Genomic DNA, 25584 nt, shown 5'->3' with positions numbered 1-25584 from the left:
ACTCTAAAAGTATTTATCTGTGTTTAAGAAAAAATAAGCTAGAGGTTCAACACTCAGTAACTAGGAGAGAAGGCAGGGAATGATTTAACCATCTGAGTGACAGTTCTTTTACCAAAAAAAAAAAAAAATGAGAAACATTCATTATAAATTGGCCGGTGCTGCCACCCTGTCAGTTTGTATCTTATATGCCTTAGTTCTTGCCTTGCAGTCATTGAACTGAGCCAATTGAGTTTAAATTCACTGAACCTCATCATCTTAAAGAGTATTCAAGATAACTACTGTTTAGCAGACCTTTTAACATTATTACTATTATTGCTGGACCACATCTCATTTAAAACCAATAGTTAACTGCTTTCAAGGTTGAAATGACTAAGGAGCTTGCTTCTTACTTTCCAAGTAGTTATGGTAACTTTGACTTGTGTAGAATGAAGCTTTACTAGTGTTTAGCAGCTTCCTAAAGAAGGAAGAACCGGTTTGAATGTATTTACACCACCTACTCAACTCATGCTCAACATAATTTCAACAAAGTTAAATCACACATTTTGTTCTGTTTAGCAAGATCTCCACCAGATGAAGTTTAGCTTAACTCAGTACTCCAGTTTACTGTTTGTGATCCAATCTGGACACAGTGAGGTGTCATTTTAGAACACTAGACAGGAGACGCTTGGAAGTCTGCATGAAGTGACACAGGATGACTACTTCTGAGAAAGGTTAAAGGTGAGCAGAGCTACTGGGGTCATCTGCGTACAGCCAAGCTTTATTCTTTTGATAAGTACAACAGAATGTAAGTAAGTAGCACAGATGATCAATTCAGGAACAAGTTTCAAACAATGAGGGTGCAAATGCATGATTTCAAGTCAGGCAACAATACAACTTAGCCCAAGTAAGTTAATGATAACTGAAAGTGCATCGGAGGTTTCCTAAGGACCAAGGCAGACATAAACGGCCTCGCTTGAACGTGTTCACAGACAGCTTGAGGCAGTCCCGGCTGACCGAAGGCAGGCGCGTCTGCAGTTCTAGTTTTCCGAGCTCGAGTTGCCTTTGTTTTTCCTGCCGGGCAGAGGGAAGCTGGATTTGCTCTGGGGCTGGGAGAGCTTGCTGGCCAGCAGGGTGAAGGGCTCGATCAGGGTCTTGCGGTCGGTGACCGTCACCTCCCACAGGCGCACCTTCTCGCTCCTGGCCCACTGCTGCGCCACCTCGGCGTCCACCTGGCGCTGCTCCGAAAGGTCGATCTTGTTCCCTAGAACCACGATCGCCACCTGGAGGAGGGGCGGAGGGAAAGGTCACACTGCAGTGTCAGCTCCCAGACCAAACGGAGAAGGGAGACTGTACCCTGTAACCAAGCGCTTCAGACGTGACCTGCGTGGTGAGACGGCAGGGCAGCACCTCACTGCTTGCTTGTGCGTTTTGTTAAAAACAGGAGTGCGCCACCGGCGGCTGTGAGACGCTGTAACCGGTGAAATAACGGGTGTGAATGGAAGATGGGCTGGGGAAATCAATGCCTGGGATACAGATAACGTCTGACTGAAACGTGCCTGCATTTCAGTTTGGCTCTTACTTGCTGTCTGGGAAATGTCCTTGAAAACACAACAGGGCGCCTGGAGCCGGGAGAGGCCTGCACCCCGGGGGACCTGACTCAGCCCACTCTACTCACGTTAATCCGAGTCACGGCCAAGCGCCCGAGGCAGGCGCTGAAACACCTGCTGAGCGCGTGCCCCAGCGGGAACACTGCATTAAAGGCAGGGCGAGCGAGCCTTCTCTCAGTGGGACACTTGCCACGCAGGGCACACGCGGGCGACGCGAGCGGCAGTCACGGGGCACTCAAAGCCGGGGGCAGGAAACGGAACCCGGGTGTTGAGAGGCCTGCAAAGGGGAGGCGGCGGGGGACAGCTCGGACCCACGGGCGGCCCGGCCTTTCCCGCCGCCAGAGGCACGCTGTGGCCGTCCCGCTGGGACGGAGCTGCGCCCGGAGCCCGGTCTTCTGGCCGGTCTGTAACGGCCGTTTCTCAGCAGGAGCCGCCCTCCCGGTGCCCCCACCCCCTTGTCGCCCGCTCTTCCCGGCCGCAGAGGCGGCGCGCTTTGCCGGCAGACGTCCCCGCGTCTGCACAGAGGCCTCCCCTGCGGTGCCGGCGGGGGGCGGGGGGCGTCCCCTCGGCTCAGGGCCGCCCCCGCCGCTCATCGCCCAGCGGCGCCTGGTCACCGCACGCGCCACCCGTCGTGACGCTTCAGCGGGGTGGATGACCCTCAGGGAACCGCCCCTCTCAGCACCCCCTCCACACAGGCTAACCATCGCCCTGACCCCCGTCAGCACCCTCAGGGACCCGCCGCCCTCACCGCCCTCCCGGACCCCTCAGCCTAGGCTCCTCTAGCCCACCCCCCTGACATCGTGATCACCTGGATCACGCCCCCACCCCGGTTAATTAGCAGCTTTTTTTTCCGAACGGCCTGTGTATCTTTGGCCGAGCTGGGTCCCCGCTGCTCCGGGCCTCTCCCCGCGGAGGCTTCTCCACCGCGGCGCCCGGGTCTCAGAGCAGTCTCAGGACTTGCGGTGCACGGGCGCAGCCGCTCCACGGCATCTTCCTAGATCAGGGAGCGAACCCTTGTCTCCTGCACCGACTGGCAGAGTCTCGACAACCAAGCGCCCCAGGGAAGCTCCAAGTTGAACTCAACCGCACTGTGTGCCAACAGCGTCTACTTCATGTGGCTGGAGAACCACCTGCCGGCGGGTCCCCGTTAGGAAGCCCGACCTCGAGCGCGGTGCCGGCCCAGGCGGGCGCGCTCCCCTCTCGTCCCTGCCTCCGCGGCCGCCTCCTCCGGCCTCCACTGTGCCTCCGCCTTCCCCCCTCACCTCCGCTGACGTCCACGCTTTCAGCAAGAAGGCAGAAGCAACGGGAAGGGAACTTCCGTGTACGTCCACCACCGCACCTAACCGCCCTCCTCATCCTCTAAGCCCACGTCCACCCTCTAGGATCGGGTGTCGCTCCACCAACCACCCCCTCGCTCCTGTACTTCTCCACTGAGCCATCCTGCGTACAAACAACACTGTCTCATCTGAGAAAACCTTCTCAGCATCCTTCTCCAGCTCCTGTCACTCTCTCTTCAGTCCTGACTCTTTGCGACCCCATGGACAGTAGCCCGCCAGTCTCCTCTGTCCACGGGATTCTCCAGGCAAGAATACTGGACTGGGCTGCCATGTCCTCCTCCAGGGCATCTTCCCACCCAGGGATGGAACGCGTGTCTCCCGCGTCTCCTGCACTGGCAGGCGGGTTCTTGACCACCGCGCCCCTGGGAAGCCCTGCCCCCTCTATGGGACAGACGTTCACCCTCTGCCACCAGGCTCTCGAAGAGCTGTGTTTGCTGTGCTCAGCTCCCACACAGCGGTCCATCAGACTTCATCTCAGTTTCATTAAACTGCTCCGCGTTCGGCTTTTTTGATCTGCCTTCAGCATCTGACAGAGCCTGGTCACTCCCTGCTTTTTAAAGCGCCGACTGCACTTGCCGCCCGGTCTCTTTGCCCTCGTCCGTTGTCTTCCTCTTGCTTCAGAGGCCACTTCCGGTGCAGACTCCTCGCCGCGGTCCCCTCGGTGCCAACCACTAAAGGTCAGCGTGCTTGAGAGCGCGCTAGTGCAGTAAGCCCGGCTTCGCACCCTGTCCCCCAAGGCCAGAGTCAGCATAGAGCGATCAGTTTAAAACTAAGTCAAAAGGAAGTTCAACTTCCTTCACATGAAGGAAAAACGGAGCTACGAAAACAGCCTTCACCCAGAAGAGTCACGGAATCCAGACATTTAAGCAGTGTTGTCAAGAGTGCACAACAGGCGCTTCCACTGTATTTCTAGGGGCGGCAACTCGGCACTGTGCTTACCCTCGAGACTTCCCTGGTAGCTCAGACGGTAAAGCGTCTGCCTACAATGCGAGAGACCCAGGGTCAATCCCTGGGTCGGGAAGATCTCCTGGAGAAGGAAATGGCAACCCACTCCAGCATTCTTGCCTGGAAAATCCCATGGATGAAGCCTGGTAGGCTACAGTCCATGGGGTCACAGAGAGTCGGACACGACTGAGCGACTTCACAAGATCCTAACTTCAGCTGGTGGATCTTCAACTATGTGCTAAAATGTACAAAATAATAAAAGTCTAAGATTATTCACTGTAGCATGGTTCATAACAGCACGTGACCCGAGATATCCCGTGTCCATCAGCCCGAGGCTAATTACATATGATACATCCATAGTCACACAATGGATACCAGGCATCAGCTTTAAAAAAAAAACAAAAAGGAATCCTGAGTACCGCTAGGGGAAGGACTCCAAGATGCATTACATGAAAAATACAAGGTGTAGAACAATAAGCCACCTCTGGTATAAGAGAAGAATAAGAAAAAGTATGTACATTTTTATTTGCTTGTATTTATATGAAGAAACTCTGCAAGGGTGCCCCTCGACTAGGAAGATGGGGAAATATTTAAAAAGCACAGTTGGGGTACCGGAAATGGATGGTTGAGGACAGGTGGGAACCAGAGTTCACTGGAGTCCTTTTGATGTATCCTTTTAATTTTTGAACCATGCGCAAACATTGCCCGTTTCATTTTCTTAAAAACAAACATGAAAATAAGTCACGTGACCCCGGCTACACCCTGCCCTCCCTCTGCCTCCACCCAGAGGCGCCCTCGGCCACCAGCCTCCCCGCCCGCCGCCCCCAGCTGGACAGGCGCCGCCCACCCCGAGCTTCAGCCGGGCCCAGCCGGAGCAGCCCCTCCGGACGCCGGCCAGGCGCCCGTCGCGTCCCGGATCTCAGGGAGCAGTGTCCTCAGGGAGGCCTTCCCGTCTCCCGCCTCCCGCCAGCGGCTCTGTGGGAGCAGAGACTGTTCCATGGTCTCCTGTGTCCCCGGCCCCTCACCAGAACAGTGCCGGCCCACGGCCCGGGAAACGTCTGCTGTCCAAACTCGTCTACACTGAGCTACCACCTCACCCAGGGCAGAAGGGCTTCACTCAAGTCTGTAAATGGCCTTCCCTGCTGGCTCGGCGGTAAAGAGTCCGCCTGCCCGTGCTGGAGACGCGGGTTCCACCCCCGACAGAGACAAATCCCACCCGCCACAGAGCAGCTACGCCCCCGCGCCCCAAGTACTGAGCGGCCCGGCTCACTGCGACTACAGCAAGCCCGTGCAGCAACAAGACCCAGCACGGGCAAGAATAAAGGAATAAAAATGCTAAAGTCTACGCATAACATGCTGGGGAGGGCGTGGGAAAAAGGAGCCCTTCTACACTGCCGGTAGAAATGTAAGCTGCAGCTGCCAGTGTGGGGGTTTCTTGAAAAACTAAAAATAGATTAATCATAGGATTCCGCATGCTCCGTCCTGGGCATGTATCTGGAGAAAACTGAAATTCAAAAAGATGCATGCACTCCTGTGTTGAAAGCAGCACTATTCACAGTAGCCAAGACCTGGGGGTAGCCTACATGCCCGTCTCAGATGGGCGGGTGAAGACACCGTGTGTGTGTGTGTGTGTGTGTATATACAATGGAGTGTTACCCAGCCATAACAAGAACAAAATAATGCCATCTGTAGCAACATGGATTGACCTAGAGATTGTCAAACTAACTGAAGTCAGTCTGAAGAAAAAAGACAAATACCACAGGAAATCATTTACATGTGGAGTCTAAAACATGACACAGATGAACCTGTCTGACAGAGACAGACTCACTGAGAACAGACCGGTGGCTGTCGAGGGGAGACGGCCGGGGGAGGGACGGAGCGGGAAGGCGGGGTCGGCAGGTGCGAGCCTTCACACACAGAGCGGAGCAGGAAAACCCCACCTACAGCGCAGTTTGTGACTGAAGGGTTAGTTACAAACTACAGTTCCACATATGTCGACATGACAAGGTTACAGAAATGGAGAACAGGTGAGTCACTGATGAAGGAGGGAGGGTGGGCGGGGACGCGTGGGGACAGAAGAGGTCCTGAGGGACCCCTGCAGTGCTGGGGGCCCCCAGCTGTATCAGCGTCAGTGTCTCCGCTGCGTTATCTACGACGCTACTGTTAGTCACTAAGTCGTGTCTGACTCCCTGTGACCCCGTTATCTGCAGCCCACCAGGCTCCTCTGTCTGTGGGATTCTCCAGGCGACAATACTGGAGTGGGCTGCCATTTCCTTCTTCAGGGGGATCTTCCCGACTCAGGGATCAAACCCGTGTCTCCTGCATTTCAGGCAGATTCTTTGCCACTGAGCCAGCAGGGAAGCCCTATTCTACAATGGTTTTGCAGGATGTTACCAGCATTGGGGGGAACTGAGCGAGGGATCTCTGCTGTTTCTTAAAATTGCATGTGAATCTACAATCATCTCAAAATTTAAAGTTTGACATGAAAAAACATATAAAAATTACGTTAACAGGTTCATGACATGGTTCCCTAGGCACTGAGAAGGTGGTCTTGACTTGGAGAAAGACCTGCAACAAGACAGCTCCAGGCAGGGGAACCAGTGACTGAGAAGGACTTCTGGGGGGACAAAAATATCCTGCTGAAAAATTGTGCAGAAAGTAGACCCCTGGAGTGTCACTGGGGCATGGGGACAGGGGAACAATGCTACGTGGACAGACATGGGCTGGATCATCCAGGACTTCACAGACCACAGTGAGAATCTTATTTTCAAGTGGCAAATCAATAGAACCCAGTCATTATTCATTTTTTTTCCATTTCTTTCCTTTTTTTTTTTCTTTTTAAGGCTGAAGACAATCCTATATATTCAAAGAGACAATAAAAAGCCCTAGGATACAGTGGTCCCAAATGATATGAAATGAACTATGTATGTGAGAAACGGAGTCACTAAAATTCAACTTATACATGGAAACAAGGAAAGGTAGAGAGTCAAGTGCTGGTCCTGGTGAACCCATCAGCTCTGTATTTCCTGGGCTAAGAAAAAAAAATCATGAAGGTTACAGATATTGTGAATACAACTGAAAGCTTTTAAAACATTTTAATTGCCCAGAAGTCCATGCTACAATTTAAACAGAATTCACAGTTGGCTTTTTTTTTTTTAACAGCCCCACTCACCTCTTTTTTATCTTTGAATTTATCAATCTCCTTCTTCAGAAGCTCCACTCTTTGAAAGGATTCAAGGTTATTCACACTGTACACAAGAACAAAGCCGTCGGCAAATGAAAAATAATGCTTGGGCAGCTCCACGCCTTCCTGCAGGCCTCTGGTGTCATACAGATGCAACTGTTCCTTGACCCCTCGATCCGTTTCCACTGATGCCATGTACACATCTTCCATCGTCTCACAGTCCTCTATTCCTGGGATGAAAGGCAAATTATTATTTTTTAAACCTTTACTGAATCTGTTACAGTAGTGCCTCTACTTTTTGGCTGCCTGGCATGTAGGATCTCAGCTCCCCGACCAGGGACTGAACTCACAGCCCCTGCACTGGGAGGCAGTCTTAACCACTGGTCCACCAGGGAAGTCCCCAGAAATTACTTCTGTATATACAAATATCACATCATTACATTATTCATCTGAAACTAATAATGTTATGTCAACTTCATTTCCATTTTTTAAAAAGCTATTAGTTTCTGGACAACTCTACCAATTTTTGAGTATTTTCTCATCATGTACAAGTTGGCTTTCTAGGTTCCTTATTTACTATACCTAAGAATCATATTTCCACTTACTAACTTATTTAAAATGAAAAGTAGTTAAGATTCTTTCTTCCATATGGGAATATTTAGGAATAAAAGATAAAGATATATATACATTATATATATTTCCATAAAGGAATAAAAGATAAAAATTTGGCAATGAGATTTACTATTACTTATTTTTAAAAAGTAACTTACAAGTCAGAGAACTTAAATGTCCAAAATGGAAATTAAAGTCTGATTTTTAAAGTAGTTTCAACAACTAAGTGGCCCTGTTTTCTTCTTCATCAGAGTCAAGGACAGGACTTGGGTAATCTTGATTTTTCTCTGTACAACTTCCACTATTTCCAGGGTCTGTTTAAAGGACTCAGAAATGTACATGTCCAGTCTGGGTCTAAGCACCAGGCCTTAATTCCCTAGTCCTCCCGTGCACTTCTGTGTGACGTCTTCCATTCCTTCACACTAAGGAGACTTGCTACCCTTCCGCCCACCCGTGCCTCCTGCTTTGTCCCGGGATCACCATTCATCTGCTCAGGCCCAAGTGTTCTCTCGGAAGAAGGAAGCATGGGTGAAAGTGGAAGGACTCACTCAGGCGTGTCCGACTCTGTGACCCCAGGGACTGTAGCCCCCCAGGCTCCTCTGTCCATGGGGTTCTCCAGGCAAGAGTACTGGAGTGGGGAGCCCTTCCCTTCTCCAGGGGATCTTACCAGCCCAGGGATGGAACCCAGGTCTCCCACATTGCAGGTGGATTCTTTACCGACTGAGCCACCAGGGAAGCCTGGTGAACATGGGTGGGTAAACATGGTCCCAAGCCAGCCCCCCGACTGCTACGATCTCTGCTCCATCCACCACTGGCTCCCACTCCCCTGGCTGTGCCCTTCTCCGGAACCACTACCAACAGCTCAGGAAACACCTGGGCAACACCTCATCCTCTCCAGACTCTGCTGAGATGTCAGCTCTGTAGGTTTTCTTTGGATTATCCTCTGTTCTCCATCCTGTGCTTCCTGTGTCTTGCACACATAAGACCATTTCACCCGTCCATCTTTTCATATCTGTCCCCTCCGAAACCAGAAGTAAACTCCTCAAGAGCCAGGACTGTGGCTAATCTCTCTCTAGTTCTGAGGACCAACAAATCGACTTACGGATGTAGAAAGTCCTCAGAGATCATCTGAGTGGAATGAATGAGTGAGTGAGCTCACGCCTGGTGCCCCAATTTCATCCCCCCTGCTCACCAGAATGATGAGCCTTGAAACGGGCAATCTTACTCTGCTCCATCTGTGTGCCTTTTGTCTCTGCAACTCGTCCGTAACTTCCTTGAGAGAAACACCCACTGAATACACGCCAGGTATTCAACAATGGTTTGTTGACAAGGAGGTTAAGACGAGAAGATGAACAGTCTGAATTTCAACTAGTGTGAGATGCAGTCCATGAAGACACAAACTTGGCAGGGCTTTGATTACAAAAAAGTTTTAAAAACTACCAAGACTTTGGTAATGGTGGATGTTTTATCCACCAAAAGCCAGTCTGGTTCCCTTCCTCCCATTAAGCTTAGACCTTTTGAGATTTTGTCATCCTATAAACTGTGTGAAGTCAGACTCCTCGCCAGCTCTCCAGATCGCCTCTCCCACTCCACGCTGCCCCATCCCAGCGGGAAACTAAGCTGCACTCTGGAAAGGAAAAATACAAGCTGCTGCAGAGGCGAACAGAGGGCACAGTGAAGACGGGGGCAAGTCAGGGACCCGCTCCCAAAGTGCAGAGCCAGCTCTTTACCCTCCAGGCAGAGGAATCTGAGGAATCTGACCAGTGAAAAAGTTAAAAACCCTAAATATGCTAACCTCTTGGGTTAACTCTTAGTGACAAATGCCCCCCCCCACCCAGGTCACCTTATAATGAAGCAAAGTCATGAACCCTACCCACAGCTTAGAGCTTTAAATTAGCTTTTCAGTTCGCCATTCTTAACTACTGAGCAGACAACCAAGGATTAGCAGACACCCAAGGAAGAGACCAAAAATCAGGAAAGAGCACCTGAAAAGAAAGAGACTATGCAAAGAAAAGAAAACAAACTACCAAATACTACATTTAGAGAGAGAAGATAGTGCATTCATGAAATAAGAATAGGATACTAAGAAATGGAAACTGAATATATAAGGGCTAAAAAATAAAGATGAGGAAAATTCCGATAAAGTAGAACCAAACACTGAGACAGAAAACAGGAGAGGAGAAATTTGAAAAATCAGAAGCTTAGTCCAGAAGATCCAGCATCCAAAAAAAGAGAGTTCTGGGACTCCTTTGGAGGTCCAGTGGCTTAAGACTCAGCGCTTGCAACGCAGGGGGCGAGGGTTCAATCCCAGGTCAGGAACTAAGACCCCACACGCCTTGCGGTGTGGTTAAAGCATTTAAAAAACAGCATGTAATCACAGGAAGACATTAGATTCGGAAAACCACCTCAGCGTGTGTGTGCTCAGTCGTGTCCGACTCTGCGACCCCATGGACTGTAGCCCTCCAGGCTCCTCTGTCCATGGGATTCTCCAGGTCAGAGTACTGGGGTGGGTTGCCATTTCCTTCCCCAGGGGATCTTCCCGACCCAGGGATCAAACCCTCGTTTCTGGCAGAGAGAATCACAGGGATAATAACAGTAAACAGCTTTGTTCGGAAGCCCCAGGGTTAGACTGCGCACCAGGCACAGAGGGCTGTCTGAGGCTGTCACCGCCCAAGGCCTCATTTCATCGTGAAACATTTTTAACCCAAAAAAACAACTGGAAGATCTGCTCCAGCAAAAGGAGGGCATAAACAAAAGATGACAAAAGGTCTAGATACAGGAACTGAAACCCAGAGAGAAGAAAGAAGTCAAGGGAAGTCCTGTGGTGATAGTTGTGCAACAGGCCCAGAGGATGCCAGCTCCCAGATCTCACCAAAAAGTGTGTGTGCGTGCGTGCGTGCGTGTGTGGTGGGGGATGTGTGCGTGCGTGCGTGCGTGTGTGGTGGGGGATTATCTGATACAGCAGACCTTACAGAAAACAGAAACATCCGGACATGCATAAGAATTAGGAAAAGGTATAAACAAAACTAAAGAAATGATGAACAGGGCAAATATTCGCCTCCATAAACAGAGAAAGAAAGAAAGGAAAGGCAGTGCATGACGCTGCTCAGCGGAGAACATCCACGTGCGCTGGCAGTCCTCAAGGTGTGGTCTGACAGAGACCCCCTGAGGCCTCCTTCCAGGGAACCCACACAGGCCAAGGGTCAGACACGAGTGAGCGACTAAACACAACACAACAGGGGCAAAACTTTTTTCGTAACAACACTAAGGCGGTCACCTTTTGCACTATGTTGACATTTGCTGATGATGCAAAAGTAACGGTGGGTAAAACCACATTGGGTTAGCACAAATTCAGGCAGGGGCACCAACTGTCTTGGTGGCTGAATTCCTCACCACCTCCTAATGCAGTTTAAAAAGGAAAAGTCAATTTCATCTAAAAGTGTCCCTGATAAAGCCAGGAAAATGACCAAATTTATTAAATCCCAATCTTGGAGTATGTATCTTTACATCTTTTCAAAATTTTACGTGATTAATGGGAAGTCTGCATTAAGTATTTCACTTAATGAATAATGGTGACTGTCTGGAGGAAGAGTTCTTGTGTCTGAGTTGCAAGCTGAACTAGGCTTTTTTTTTTTTTTAAAGAAATGACACACAAAAAACCAAGGGTTTTTTTGGGTATCTGGCAGACATTTTCTCAAAGATGAATAAACGGAGTCTATCATTTCCAGGGAGATAACTGACAATATGTGTGGTTAATGATAAAATTTGTGAGCTTTCAAGCAAAAAGGAGAATTGTATCCATTGGCATAAACTCAGCCTCCCAGTGCCAGTGAGATTGGTAATGACATCAACAAATGTTAATCAGAAGATCTGCTTATCTAAGTTAACCAGTGTTTTCCAAATGACCCATTCATGATAAAAAACCATGCTTGGGTCAAAAATCCATTTGATATGCAAGATAGATCAACGTGATTTTAATGTAATACAAGTTCACTGATGTGGTTTCAGGGTTCACACTGCATAACCTTTAAGTAACTATCAATGACCCGAGTTTTAGTGAAATACCAAAGAAGCAAATCCTGAAGTATCTGCAAAGCTATTAAAATACTCATACCTTTTTCAACCACACACTTGTGTGAGGCCAGATGTTCTTCACGTATTTCAACTAAAACAACACACAACAGCAGGCTGAACGCAGACACAATGGGTTATGATAATCCAGCCGCCTTCTACTCGGCTGGACATTCGATTTTCAGAAATGTAAATCAACAATCGTCTTCTCACTAAATTGTTTTTGAAAATAGAATTATTTTTCATAAAAATGTGTTCCCTTAGCATGTAATAAATGTATTGTTCTTACTTTAAGTAGTACATTTAAAATTTTCCTCAGTTTTAATTTCTAATGTAATAGAAATGTCGTGAGACATAGCCTACATAAACAGAAGCTGTGGGGATTCTGACAGGATAAAGGGATTCTTTCTTCCCCCTTGGGCATAATTTGTTTTTTGTACAAATTAGAATCTGAGGGTAAAAAATTCAGAACCGTTAATGCAGCATTTATGACAGGAGTGATGGTTTTGGGGAAATCAAAAGGTTTTTGGAATTTCTGATGCAGGCATCATAATAAAAACCGAATGTGGAATTAACCAAAGTTGTTAAATATTATTTTGGGAAGGTAGAAGAGAATCAGAGCTCATCAAATGGTTAATAAAAATAAGAGAGAAATGTGCTCCAGGGTTCTTGCCACTAACAAACACTTCAAAGTGTTTGTCATAATTCTACCTAAGAGAAGCCTCATTTCATTCTGTTATGTCTGTGACCTCCTTAAGGCCAGAGAAGCCTCATCATAGCCTGGATCACAGAGGAAGTACAGAACAATTTTTAACTCAATGAATGGATAAATGAATGAGATAATCCAATTCACAAAAGTAGGTCATACTGCAGCAAACAGCTCTCTCTTCCATTCTTAAAACCCATTCGGCGGTATTGGAAAGTCATGTATGAAATGAGAATGAAAGATCAATGTATCTGGAAGTCAGTGACTGCTATTCGTGATGTAAATGATCTACTGGAAACCACAGACAACACTGTCTTGCCTGTTATAACTCCTGTTCTAACAAAGTAAGTGCGAGCACTCCTGAATGTCGACAATATAAAAACGTTTTCTCCTTGCCCCTACATACCCCTTCAGTCTCTTTCGACTTCTACAACCCTCCAGGTCCCTCTAGACGACACCTCACCCATCTCTAGGTCAGCGCGGCCAATCAAAGATCCCAATCAGTTCCCAGAGCCTACAGAGAAACTAGAGAAAAAAAATCTTACCAATAGTATGATTCCCATAAAGGAGCTGCTCCAAGATCGCCGTTTTCCCCACAGATAGCAAGCCACAGACCACCACCTTGCAGCCTTTCCCCATCTTCTCTTCGGAGATCGCTGTGAAGAGAAGAGAAGATCTTTAAAAGAAAAGAAAAAAAAATCCTTTCCTTTTTCTATGTTTCAATGTAATTAGCAGTATGTACACAGGGGGATACTGGGTATTGCAAGTATAAAAAAAGAGATACAGAATAACGTTTATTCTTCCAAACTTCATTCCCTGGTTCCCACATGCTCCCTCAGAGCAATCATTGTTATGGTTCCGTGTATACCCCTGCAGAGGTAACCTAGAGAAACACAAGAATACACGTATAAACATGCTTGTTATCAAAAAGAATAGACACATCTTATATAAAGACTATTTCAATATTAATTAAAGTCTACAGCAATCCAAACAGAATCCTAGATAAATCCAATCCTTGAAAGACTGCCTGCTCATCAATGTCTACCTGGAAAAACAGGCACTTAAGTAAAACTTTAAGGAGCCATGAAGATAAAAATTTGGATAGAGAATGGACATCATTAAAAATTTGGATAGAGGATGGACGTCATTTCTTTAAAAAAAAAGCATTAACACAATCAATGCCAACGTTAGTCTTTTCTCAGGACAGTGAGATACTGGATTTGGGGCTGTCTTAGTCGCAATTCTTTCTGAGTCATGGTTCTTCATGCTAGAAAAATTGCTCAGGCACTTTAAACTGAAAGAAAAGGAAAACTCATTCCTCCTTGCTTCCTCAGATATCAAGGAAGAGAGAGATCAGGTAACATTTTATTGAATTTTCCTCAAGGTTTTTTTTGTCTTCCAGAAGGCAAGGTAACAGAAGACAAGACAGAAACGGAAAAAAGACTCATTAACTACAATAAAATAGCCTGCTAAGAGAATTTAAACTTCCACATAGCCTTTTGTCACCTTCCAACACAAACCTTAATCATCATGTCCTCCAGTTCTCTTACCTAGAAGCGTGGAGGGGCTTCCCAAGGGGTTCAGTGGTAAAGAACCCACTTGCCACCGTAGGAGACGTGGGTTCAATCCCTGGGTTGGGAAGATCCCCTGGAGCAGGAAATGCTCCAGTATCCTACTCCAGTATCCCTGCCTGGGAAATCCCATGAACAGAGAAACCTAGAGGGCTAAAGTCCATGGGGTCACAAGAGTTCGACATGACTGAGTGACTAAATAACAACAAAAACAGAAGTGTGGAACATGCAATAACTCTGACTTAAAATGGATGCCACAACTCCTTCAAGGCAGAAAACAACAAAAATGTTCAAATAAGCATCCAGTAAAAGAGACCTGTGGACATCTTTCTATATGCACAAGTCGCACACCACTCGTTTTTAACCAAGATCTAAAACACTAAGTGAAAAAGAACTTTCCATCAGCCTTCTCTACTTTCTCAAAGTCTGTAATTTTTTTTAACTGAGGTATAGCTGATATCCTCAGGCCTTCCCAAGTGACACTCGTGGTAAAGAATCCACCTGATAATGTAGGAGACACAAGAGATGACGGTTCAATCCCTGAGTCAGGAAGATCCCTCTGTGGTATTCTTGCCTGGGAAATTCCATGCAAAGAGCCTGGCAGGCTATAGTCCACAGGGCTGCAAAGAGTCAGACACAACTGAGCCCACACAAGATGCATAACTGATTCCCAATATTAGTTTCAAGTGTAAAAAGATTCAAAATTTTTATAGATTATACTCCATTTACAGTTATTATAAACTATTGGCTATATTCCCTGTACTGTACAATATATCCTTTTAAATTACTTATATTTACATAAGTTATATAAAAGTTGTTCCTCTTAATCCCCTACTCCTATATTGCCCCTTCACCCTTCCTTCTCCCCATGGTAACCACTAGCTCGTTCTCTGTATCTGTGAGTTTGCGTCTTTCCTGTTACACTCACTAGTCTGTTTTTCTTTTTTTTTAACTCCACATGTAAGTGGTAATATACAGTATTTGTCCTTGTCTCTTATTTCAGTAAGCATAATACCCTCCAGGTCCACCCATGTTGTGGTAAATGGCAAAATGTCGTTCTTTTTCATGGCTGAGTAACATTCCACTGTGTGTGTGTGTGTGTGTGCGTGTGCGTGTGTGTGTGTGTGTGTGTGTGTGTGTGTGTACCATGTCTACCTTATCCATTCATCTGTTGATGAATACTTGGGTTGCTTCCGTATTTCAGGTGTTGTAAATAATGCTGCAGTGAACATTGTGGTATATTTATCTTTTAAAATTTGTGTTTCTGTTTTTTTAGGCTATAAACCCAGGAGTGGAAATGCTCACTCATATGGTAGCTCTATTTTTAGTTTTTTGAGAAACCTCCATACCGTTCTCCACAGTGGCTGCCCCAGTTTACATTCCCATCAACAGTGTAGGAGGGTCTTCTTTTCTCCAGTTCCTCGCCAACATGTGTTATCTGCAGACCTCCTGATGACAGCCATTCTGACAGATAAGAGGCAATCTCTCACTGGGGTTCTGATTTGCATTTCTCTGATGATGAATGACGCTGAGCATCTTTTCATGTGCCTACTGGCCACCTGTATTTCTTCTTTGAACAAGTGTCTATTCAGATCAGTCACTCATTTTTAAATTGGATTGTTTGGTTTTTTTGATAATGAATTGTTATATTTTGGGTATTAACCCTTATCAGTCATATTATTTGCAAATAGTTTCTCCCACTGAGTACATTGTTTCATTTTGTCAGTGGTTTTCTCTGCCGTGCAAAATCTTTCAGGTTTCAACAGGTGCCATTTGTTTATTTTTGCTTTTGTTTCCTGTGCGTTAGGAAACAGATTCAAACAAACATTGCTAAAATTTATGTCAGAGTGTTCTGCCTATGTTTTCTAAGAGTTTTATAGTTTTTGATCTTACATCTTTAGTCTGTTTTGAGTTTATTTTTGTATATTGTGTTAGGGAATGTTTTAATTTCACTCTATTATATGCAACTGTCCAGTTTTCCCAGCACCACTTACTGAAGAGCCTTTTTTTTCCTCCATTATATATATTCTTTCCTTTGTCATAGACTGTCAAAGTCTACAACTGTGTATAACCCAAATCAGGCCACAACACTAATCACATGAAATATTTTAATGCTACTATTATTACAGTGCAGTAATAACACAGTACTCATTTCCAGAGCAGTATGTTACATTTTACCAGGAGATAAATAATCATCACTTATGTGATATAACCATTAGTTCTTAGGCAGCATCCTCGGAATCATTCTGATAAATCTTCCCAAGAGTATTTATCACCTACTTCCAGGAGAACCACTTCTCTTAGGGGACTTTCTTTTCAATTTCAGAGTACTTGCAACAGAAAAATTCTCAGTCTGTCTTTATAAGGGCAGGGTTTGGTGTAACACTAATCTTCTATGGTATGCTAACACTTATGTCAGTGACTATAGCCTGTATTAAAAGGTTTTCTATAGATACTTCTGAATTTGTGATTAATGTCATTTCCTTTATCATAGGATTCTACTCTCTCTCTCCATACTGTGGTCTCCTGAAAGTTACACTACTGAATCTTTCTTTCAAAGGGTTTTTAATATTAGTTAAAATTTGGGACTTCCCTGGTGGTCTAGTGGCTAAGACTCTGTGCTCCCAATGCAGGACCCCCGGGTTTGATCCCTGGTCAGGGAACTAGAACCCGCATGCCACAACTGAAGATCCCACATACTGCAACTAAGAGCCGGTGCAGCCAAATAAATTTTTTTTAATGGGATTTGCATGCCAAGTGAGAATTATTAAAAATAATAATAACAATGGTTACAATTTAAAGAAAGTTGCCACCTAACTATGAGAGAAGAGAACAAGAAAGTGGTGGCAGCACAAACTCACTCTTGTCAGGAAAGGTTGCCGCTGGAATCTAAATTCTGATTTTTCTACTATCTTCTATTGTTACTTCCCTTCCTACAAAACATCTCAGCCCCATAGAATTTGTAAATACCAATCCTCACCTCTTCTCCCCTTGAAGTGAAGTGAAGTCGCTCAGTCGTGTCTGACTCTTTGCGACCCCATGGACTGTAGCCTACCAGGATCCTCAGTTCATGGGATTTTCCAGGCAAGAATACTGGAGTGGGTTGCCATTTCCTTCTCCCCTTACTGTTCAATCAAAAAAGTCCCCCATTACCACATACTATACCAACCTTCAAAAAAAATTCAAGTGCTTTAAAAGGGTAGGTACATACTGTAGTTGAGGGAAGCCGCTGTTTTAAGAAAAAAAAGCCCACTGATTAACAGCAATAGACTCTGTGAAAGGGAGGCGGGTATGAGTGCTAAGGACTGCAGAAAACTGAAAAAATGCTGAAATCAACAGACTCCTAAGAAATCAGAAATCAAATATTCCTGAGACTCTTTGGAAGTAGTCTTAATTATCTGCTTTAAAAGTGGTATAATACAATTGTACTTTGATCACTTTTGACTGGCAGATAAAGTATGTTAAAAATATGCATTATTTTGTATTTGTGTATAAGAAATTGCAGGAGTTATTTCAATACCTCAGAGGAAACTTCATCAAGGGCAAACAGCAAAAGGAACTGAAAAAGAGGTAATTCAAACACTAGATAAGGATTTTAAGGTTTTGTAGGAAGGCGAGAAGGAAAGAAAGAAAACAGAACAGACCACGGTAAATATTTTACACCACCAAAAAGAAAAAAACAAAGATAAGAGTGTGATTACTTAAAACATACCTGAAACATTCTAGGTTCTTAGTTGTCTTCACGTGGAAAACGATAATACTACATAAACCTGAAGACCAGTGACCTGCTTTACCATCAAATAAAAAATATGAATTCTGAGGCAAAAACTATTGTGTGTAAAATAAATAAGTTATAAGGCTACACATTGTACAGCACAGGGAATATAGCCAATATTTTCTAATAATTATAAATGAAATATAACTTAAAACTGCAAATGACTGTTGTACACCTGAAATTCATATAATATTGTACATCAACTATACCTCTTAAAATTCATTTCTTAAAAGTATGAATCCTTCAAAAAAAATTAACATCTAAGGTAAGATTCTGAATGGATAACATTAAATACACACAAAAACACTTCATTTTCTATGCATGATCATGATGGCAGGGACTTTCATGACATACAAGGAAACTGTTCTCACATTTATATATACTCATATTTACAAACAAAAATTACTAAAAGCTTAGTTCTCTGAGCATTATTTCATAATTCCCAAACATAATAGATATGCACCATTTCCTTCCAAATATAAAAGGAGGTCATCTGCAATGCCCTAAATGGGCCGGGAGTCACAGGAAGAGACATGGGGTGGCCAAGCCGCTTACTAAAACCAGGCTTTGAAAGTTTGAAAGTCTCCAGAGTAGAGCGCTGACCTCCAAGGTTCCTTCTAACACTCTATAAAGTTATGAGGGCAGAAACTACTCACCCAGAAACCACATCAACACGAGGTTAACACCAAAAGAGGTAGCTAAGGGTACTTCTACAGTCCCTACCCTAAGAAACTGCTGGACAATAATATTAAATCTGGGATCTATGCATTCCTGATATTCTGATGTATTAATAAATAAGAAAATGTGCTTAACAGACAAAATCCAATACAGTCTTAAATACATACTGCTTTGCCTTCCAGGCTAATGAATAACGTGCCTAGAGAATAAAACTGTGATCTAATCCATCCTGTTGAAAACACTGAGCCCTGTCAGTATTCTCTTGGAAGAGCCACCGGAGACAGCAACCCCAAATTGTCAGTACGGCTGTTCTAAGGAAATCATTCTAGTTTTAAAGTAAAACACAGCTTTTTTATGCAACCGGAAAAATACTAACGCTGAAACACTGTTGACTTCATAAAGAGATGTTATGGATCTTATAATGTAAGCATAGCAAGAGGAAAACTTCTACTCCTGTGCGTTGGTTTACGTAAACATAATGGACTGTGTGCAGTGCTTCCACTTGCCCATATATGAGTACATTTCACTTACGTAAATACATATTAAGAGTTGTGCAAACTACATTACACATAGTAAATACAATAAGCACATTCGAGCTTACCATTCTTCTACTCACTCAGTAAATATTTACTGAGGGATTACCATAATGACAAGCGTTAGGGATAAAGCAGAGGGCAAAACCAGAAATGATCACTGCCCTCAGAAATCTCAAAATCAATTGAAAATACCAATCCAAATCTTGCAAAATGACATGAGACACTGCAAATTAAGAAACAAAACTGCAAAACCTAATTAAGAAATTAACAGTGATTAATCACATTGCCAGAATCCTCTTTCCAAATGATGATCCCAACTTTGCAATCAATAGTTCTTGACTAATGTTTCTCACACCCCACATTTGATCCATCAGTAAACCTTCTACCTTTGAAATGCATCCATGGCTGGACCAGTTAGCGCCTCCATCACTAATGAAGTAGCCCAAGGCACCATCCTCTCATGCAGTCTCTCAAAGATGCCCCTGTCATATTCCCCAAATCCATGAGTATTCTACTTTACATGGACTTCTAGGTTACAAGACTTCTTAGGTTGTGACTAAATTAAGAACCTGAGAGGGGGAGATCACCCAGGCTTATCTGAGTGGACCCAAGGTCATCACAAGTGTCTTTACAAGGAGGGACAAGAGGGTCAGAAAGAGAGAGACAGCGATTTGAAGATGCTACAATGCTGGTTTTGCCAATGAAGGAGTAAGGAGCCACAGAATGCAGGTGGCCTTTAGAAGCTGGAAAAGAAAGGAAATGGATTCTCCCCTAGAGCCTCTAAAAGAAACACAGCCCAAGTGACAACCCCATTTTAGCCTTGCGAGATTCCTGACCTACAGAACTGTAAGACAACAAATGTGTACTGTTTTAAGTCTGTAAAGTTGCTGCAATTTGTTTCAGCTACAATAGAAAAATGAATACAACTTCCTAACTGGCCACTTTTTCCCTTCTTCCTTTTAGCCTCAAATGATCTTCTGTTGTTTTTTCGGCTGTGCTTGCTTGTGGGATCTTTTAATAATTCCCCCCAATCAGGGACTGAACCCGGGCCATGGCCTTGAAAGCACTGCAGAGCCAGAGAATTCCCCCAAACGATCCTTTTTAAAATGTAGGTCACATGAAGTCACCCTTCTGCTCAAACCCTTCCAGCGGTTTCCAATCTCAGAAAGTCTGCAAACCCACAGTCCTCATAAGAACCTCCACCTCTTTGATGTCGCTTGCTAGTTCCCCTGTGGCTAGATTCCAGCCACACGACTGTTCTCGTGTTAACGCAGGCACTGAACAGCTTGGCTCTGTTCCCTCTGACTGAGATCCGGCCCCAGGGCTCAGGTCTTTCCTCAAATGTCACCCTGAAGATTCCGGCCGAAATTTCTACCTCCATCCCAATACTCCCTACCGCTTCGCTCTCGTCACCGTCTGTCCTGGGCACTCACCACAGACTACAATATATGTATGCTGACTGCCCTATTCCAAGAAGCTGGAATTTTTGCCACAACCTCAGCCACCTTCCCAGCAGGTGGGCGCACACGAGGCACTGGATAAATCAAAGCCCCTGTGAGGGGCTTTTGCAATGGTACCACTGCAACTAGGGGAAAAAACCAGCAAGATCGGAAAGGAGGTTGGAAACTAACCAAACCCGTTAATTTAGACGACAAAGGAGTCTCTTACACCTTCGCCCCATTTCAACTTAGAATGTGTAAAAGAGTTAAGCCACTTCATTTCTCTAAAATGAAAATATCCTGGAGGTGCAAAGAAAAAAAAAAAAGCCAGTAAATAAACTGTCAATGAAGAACGCAACACAAAATGTCTGCATTTTCTCAGCTTCCCCCCACCCCCGAAACGCTCGCACCTGCCGACCAGATTGTGGCATATAAATAGGTTTTCAAAAAAAAAACAACCCCAAACCCGTGGTTCCAACGGAGCAAACCCAGGGACAGACCTGCACGCAGGAAAAGCGCCACCCAGGCGGGCCCCGTCCCCGCCCCGCGCCCCCGCAACCCTCTCTAGAGAAAACCCCTCAGAGCCGGGTCTGCGACCCCAACTGCTCCGGGAGGGGCGCAGCCGCCGCCGCGAAGCCCCCGCGCCTCCAGCGGCCCGCCCGGCGGGACCCCCGGCCTGTGCGCGCGTGCGTTCAGGGAGAGGGGCGCCCGCAGCCCCCCGCAGACCCGAGCAGGGCCGCCCGGCAGCGCCGCGGCCCCGGGAGCCCCGCCCCCAACCTGCCTCTCGGCCGCAGACGCCCGGCTGCCCGAACCTCGCCGCCGACGGTCGCCGCCGGCTCTGAGGCGCGTGTCCCGGGCAGCAGGAGGCGGGACCCTGAGGCAGGTCGCGCCCAATCCCGGCCGAACTCCGCCCACCCGGGCTCGAGGCCGGAACTACATATCCCATGAGGCCCTGCGCCTCCGCCGCTTTCCACCGGAAGGAGGCTTGCTGTCGTCGGGGGCGGAGCGCCAAAGGGATTGTGGGAGAGAGGTTCACTCCTTTCCGTCAGGCGGCAGCCATCAGGTAGGCAGTGTCAGGATATTTGCCGGTTCATCCGCCGCCGATCTCCCTCCACGTCGGCCATCCAGGCTCGGGGGCCCTGCGTCCTGGGAGTTTCTCCTGCCTCCTGCGCGGCGCGGGTTTGATTGAGACGCGGGGTAGCGCGGGGCGCGGAGAGGCGGCCCCCCGGACCGGGCTGGGTAGGGGATGCGGTGATGGCGGCGCGGACCCGAGCTGGGCCCGGGGCGCGGAGAGGGAGGTGCGGGGAGCCGGGCCTCGGGCGTTCGAAAGCGAGGCCGGCGGGCCGGGAGGAGTAGGCGTCTTCACCAGCGCCGCGCCGCTCCATCACCGCGCCTGCCTTGTGTCCGCCGGGCGCTGAGGCGGACGGCTGCCCGCGGCGCGCGTGCTGTCTGACGCCCGCGTATCCCCAGGGTGAGCCGACATGGGCGCCTACAAGTACATCCAGGAGCTGTGGAGGAAGAAGCAGTCAGACGTGATGCGCTTCCTGCTGCGGGTGCGCTGCTGGCAGTACCGCCAGCTCTCGGCGCTGCACCGCGCCCCTCGCCCCACCAGGCCCGACAAGGCGCGCAGGCTGGGCTACAAGGCCAAGCAAGGTGAGGGGGGCCCCGGGGCGGGAGGCGCCTGAGGTGGCGGCGTGGGAAGCCCGTCCCGAGGCCTCCGCTCTCACGGCCTCCCTGTCGTCCTCCTCTCAAACAGGCTATGTCATATACCGGATCCGTGTGCGCCGTGGGGGCCGCAAACGCCCCGTTCCTAAGGGTGCCACCTACGGCAAGCCTGTCCACCATGGTGTCAACCAGCTCAAGTTTGCTCGAAGCCTGCAGTCGGTTGCGGAGGTAAGAGACTTCTTGAGTGGCTCGCGTGTTGGTCACCTCCTGGAGGTGATGGAGAAGGATCTGGGCTGCTGTTAGGTGGTTCACTTGTACCTAGGTGAGCCCTGTTGTGTTTGACATGTGGTTTGGTGATTTTTGTTTCTACTAACCTCAGTAAATCTTTTCCAACACCTACTTAGGGGGAAAAGTGCAAGACCTTTATAGATGCAGTATTTTTTTTTAAAGACAACTCCCTGTCAACATTAAAATTGGACACGTGGGAAGATAAAGCCTTTTGTAAGGAGAAGAGAAATACATAACATTGTGTTAGATGTCATCCAGTTTGGTTTGTCGTGATAGAATTCCCGTTTTCTAACACATAAATAAATACGTGGAATTAGGTTCTGACATGATACAGAAAAGGGTTTCTCGCCCATCTCCTCCCTCCCCCCAGCTTAAGTGGTAAAGAATCTGCCTGCAGCGCAGGAGATGCAGGTTTGATCCTTGGGTGGGGAAGATCCCCTGGAGGATGAAATGACAACCCTCTCCAGTATTCTTGCCTGAAAAATCCCATAGACGGAGGAACCTGGTGGGCTACAGTCCATGGGGTCACAAAAAGTTGCAAAGACAACGACTAAGCACAGACGTGCAATCTAGTTGAGTTGCTACCAGAATTTAGTTTTCATTTGGGAATCTCCCATAGGTCATATAAATTAATGTGAACCTGTGGAGCCTAAACTTTTAAAGGGCAATTAAACATCTTAAAGAGGAAGTCTCCCCAGGTGTTACTTGTTATGAGTTGTCTTTCTTGGTTAGTAAATTAAGCTATGCTCTGTTGAAGAGGTTGTCCAACATGGGCCTGTTGCCCGCTATAAGCGAAAAATATTTTGTTTTAAAAGAAAAGGCATAGAAGGCCATGGAAGAGACCTTTGTAGCCTTCAGAATTCTCTTAAGTTTGCGAACACTTCCTTGTACTAGAAAAGTGCTGGGTTCCAGAATACTAAGTTTGGTTAGCTAGACACTAGTATTCACACCTTAATTGGCAAGAAGCTATTAAGAGAAAGGTCTCAAATAAGCATGTTTGTGTTATTTTCTAGTTAAGTCTTCCTTCTTCCTGGGGTCCCAGCCTGTGGGGAGATGCTGAGTATTTGAGTAGTTTAAGTCAGAAGGCTTAGTCTCTTGTCTAGTGAATTTGCTGTCTTAATATGTTACTGGGATGTGTGGAAGGCTGACCTTGGGCCTTTGTTTCCTGTCCTAGGAGCGCGCTGGCCGCCACTGTGGGGCCCTGAGGGTCCTGAATTCCTACTGGGTTGGTGAAGATTCTACATACAAATTCTTTGAGGTTATCCTCATTGATCCATTCCATAAAGCTATCAGAAGAAACCCTGACACCCAGTGGATCACCAAACCAGTCCACAAGCACAGGGAGATGCGGGGGCTGACGTCTGCAGGCAGAAAGAGCCGCGGCCTGGGCAAGGGCCACAAGTTCCACCACACTATCGGTGGCTCTCGTCGTGCAGCTTGGAGAAGGCGCAATACTCTCCAGCTCCACCGCTACCGCTAATATACGTAATGTTTGTAAAGTTCTTAATCTAATAAACAATTTAGGACGTTCTTGTCTGCTTAAAAGTGTTTTTTAATTTGTCTGTTAAAACTAGTTGTCTGCAGATTGCTTCATTGAATGCATTGTCAAATTATGAAAGTTAAAAGTGCAATAATGTTTGAAGACTTATTGAAGTTACTTACACTTACACATATAAGTGTGTATGAAGTGATGGTGTATCTTGTTTTTAATAAGGGAAATGCCTTTGTTTTTGCTTTATTAGGGAGTTGATGTGTCCGTGTTTAAAATGCTGTTTGGTACAATAGGTGTAAAATTCTGTAAAAGAGGAGTACAGAAACTTAACCCTGTAGATTTGTTGATGCATGTGGTGAGACCTGCAGCTTTATTGGGGTGATGCAATGCTCTGCAGTTTTATGGAGTTTGGCAGGGACAACGTTTTCGGTTGGATTTTCCTTGGAAATGTGAAGGGTGTCCTGATCTTTCTCATGATCATATGCAGAAAAATAACGAAATTTTTGACTAGGACCTACATTTAGGCTTAATCTAATACTACATTTATGTAACTGCTTCTTCTGAAAAGCAAAAAGTAATGCCACCATTTTTAAGAGAATTGAATAGACCTGTTGCAAGAGGGTTCTGACAAATGAATCAAATCCTGGTTTACCTAAATTAAATTGCCTTGGCCTCCATGGTACCACTGAAGTTCATATAAAGCTCCTGGTTCAGGCTTTGGGATATGTAGAATACTGAACTTCATGCAAAATGGTCGTGTATACATTGGTGTCGATTAAAACTGATGGAAATTGAACATTAGATACGTGGCGGGGGGTAGTTACTAGCTCTAAGGTTTGTAAGGTAGTGATATTAGGATTGGGGGCTTGGTGTTCATCAGATCCCTTTCAAGTGTAGGATGGTAGGAAAAACCTGGATCAAAAAGTTAAATGTTTTATCTGTAGTATTAGTTTGTGACCATCATGAACTCTAAGCCACATTAGGGGGTGGGGGAAATACAGGTGGTTATATTTAAAAGTATCATTGCTAAGTGTAGTCTATTCTCTAGGGTCAAGTCACTCCATTCTTAAAAGGCTACGGAGAAAATTCATGTTGGTGTCAGTGCAAGTTCAGTTGGCCTCCAACTTTGTGTTGTCTACAGTTCCATCCCTGCTCAAACCAGCCTCACCGTTCCAGACTTGCTGGGCCACCAGCTGTGACTGCCCTTACCACCTCATTCTGCTTGTTCCATCATGTCTTCCCATAGACTAGGCTTCTGTTTCCGAGGGTGGATTTGAGTGTAGAAAATACAGAAGAGGAATTACCCCAATTCTTGGCTTGCTATCTTCATAAGTAGTTTGGTATTGAAATTTAATCACTGGTTTTCTTGAACCAATTTTTCTTTTTCAAGGATCTTTAAAAAGGCCCACTTAAGTGATTTCCAGAAAACAGGCTTGCAAAACCTTTTAAGACCCAAATTCCTTCCAACTCAAAAAAATCTTAAACCATATTTTGTGTGTAGAGGTTGTTCAACTATATAATAACAATAAATGTCTATTAAACCAAAACAAATGGACCTTCTGTTATCTTTTGTCATTTAATACTAGTAGGCTTCAACGCAAACCAGCCTGCAAGAAGACACAACAAAATGATGGCCGAAACAGTCAACAATTTCAGGGGAAATGGATAGTACTTAAGTTTTTATCACACTTCTTTGGTC

The 25584-nt window shown here is 46.1% G+C and overlaps 2 protein-coding genes across 4 annotated transcripts; one reads left to right on the top strand and one right to left on the bottom strand.

Moving 5' to 3' along the window:
• Positions 1–731: 731 nt before the first annotated feature.
• NKIRAS1 (NFKB inhibitor interacting Ras like 1) lies at positions 732–21344 on the bottom strand. Of its 3 annotated transcripts, none has more exons than XM_043454186.1 (4): positions 21222–21344; positions 12987–13097; positions 7041–7282; positions 732–1259 (listed from the first exon to the last, which is right to left on the bottom strand). In XM_043454186.1, the coding sequence occupies exons 2-4, from the start codon at positions 13078–13080 to the stop codon at positions 1017–1019; spliced, it is 579 nt and encodes a 192-aa protein (XP_043310121.1). In that variant the 5' UTR covers positions 13081–13097; positions 21222–21344; the 3' UTR covers positions 732–1016. The 3 variants fall into 3 exon arrangements, with proteins under 3 accessions (XP_043310121.1, XP_043310120.1, XP_043310122.1); XM_043454185.1 differs by having other exon boundaries at positions 21218–21290; XM_043454187.1 differs by having other exon boundaries at positions 21253–21271.
• Positions 21345–21368: 24 nt separating this feature from the next.
• On the top strand, positions 21369–23938 carry RPL15 (ribosomal protein L15). Its single transcript, XM_043454188.1, has 4 exons — positions 21369–21503; positions 21911–22093; positions 22197–22333; positions 23568–23938. Exons 2-4 carry the CDS (start codon positions 21922–21924, stop codon positions 23871–23873), a joined length of 615 nt encoding a protein of 204 aa, XP_043310123.1. The 5' UTR covers positions 21369–21503; positions 21911–21921; the 3' UTR covers positions 23874–23938.
• Positions 23939–25584: the final 1646 nt, after the last annotated feature.

The sequence above is a fragment of the Cervus canadensis genome, chromosome 31 (genome assembly GCF_019320065.1).
Source record: "Cervus canadensis isolate Bull #8, Minnesota chromosome 31, ASM1932006v1, whole genome shotgun sequence".
NCBI lineage: Eukaryota > Metazoa > Chordata > Mammalia > Artiodactyla > Cervidae > Cervus > Cervus canadensis.
Note: the sequence above shows the minus strand (reverse complement) of the source record. Positions and strands in the feature narration are given on the sequence as shown.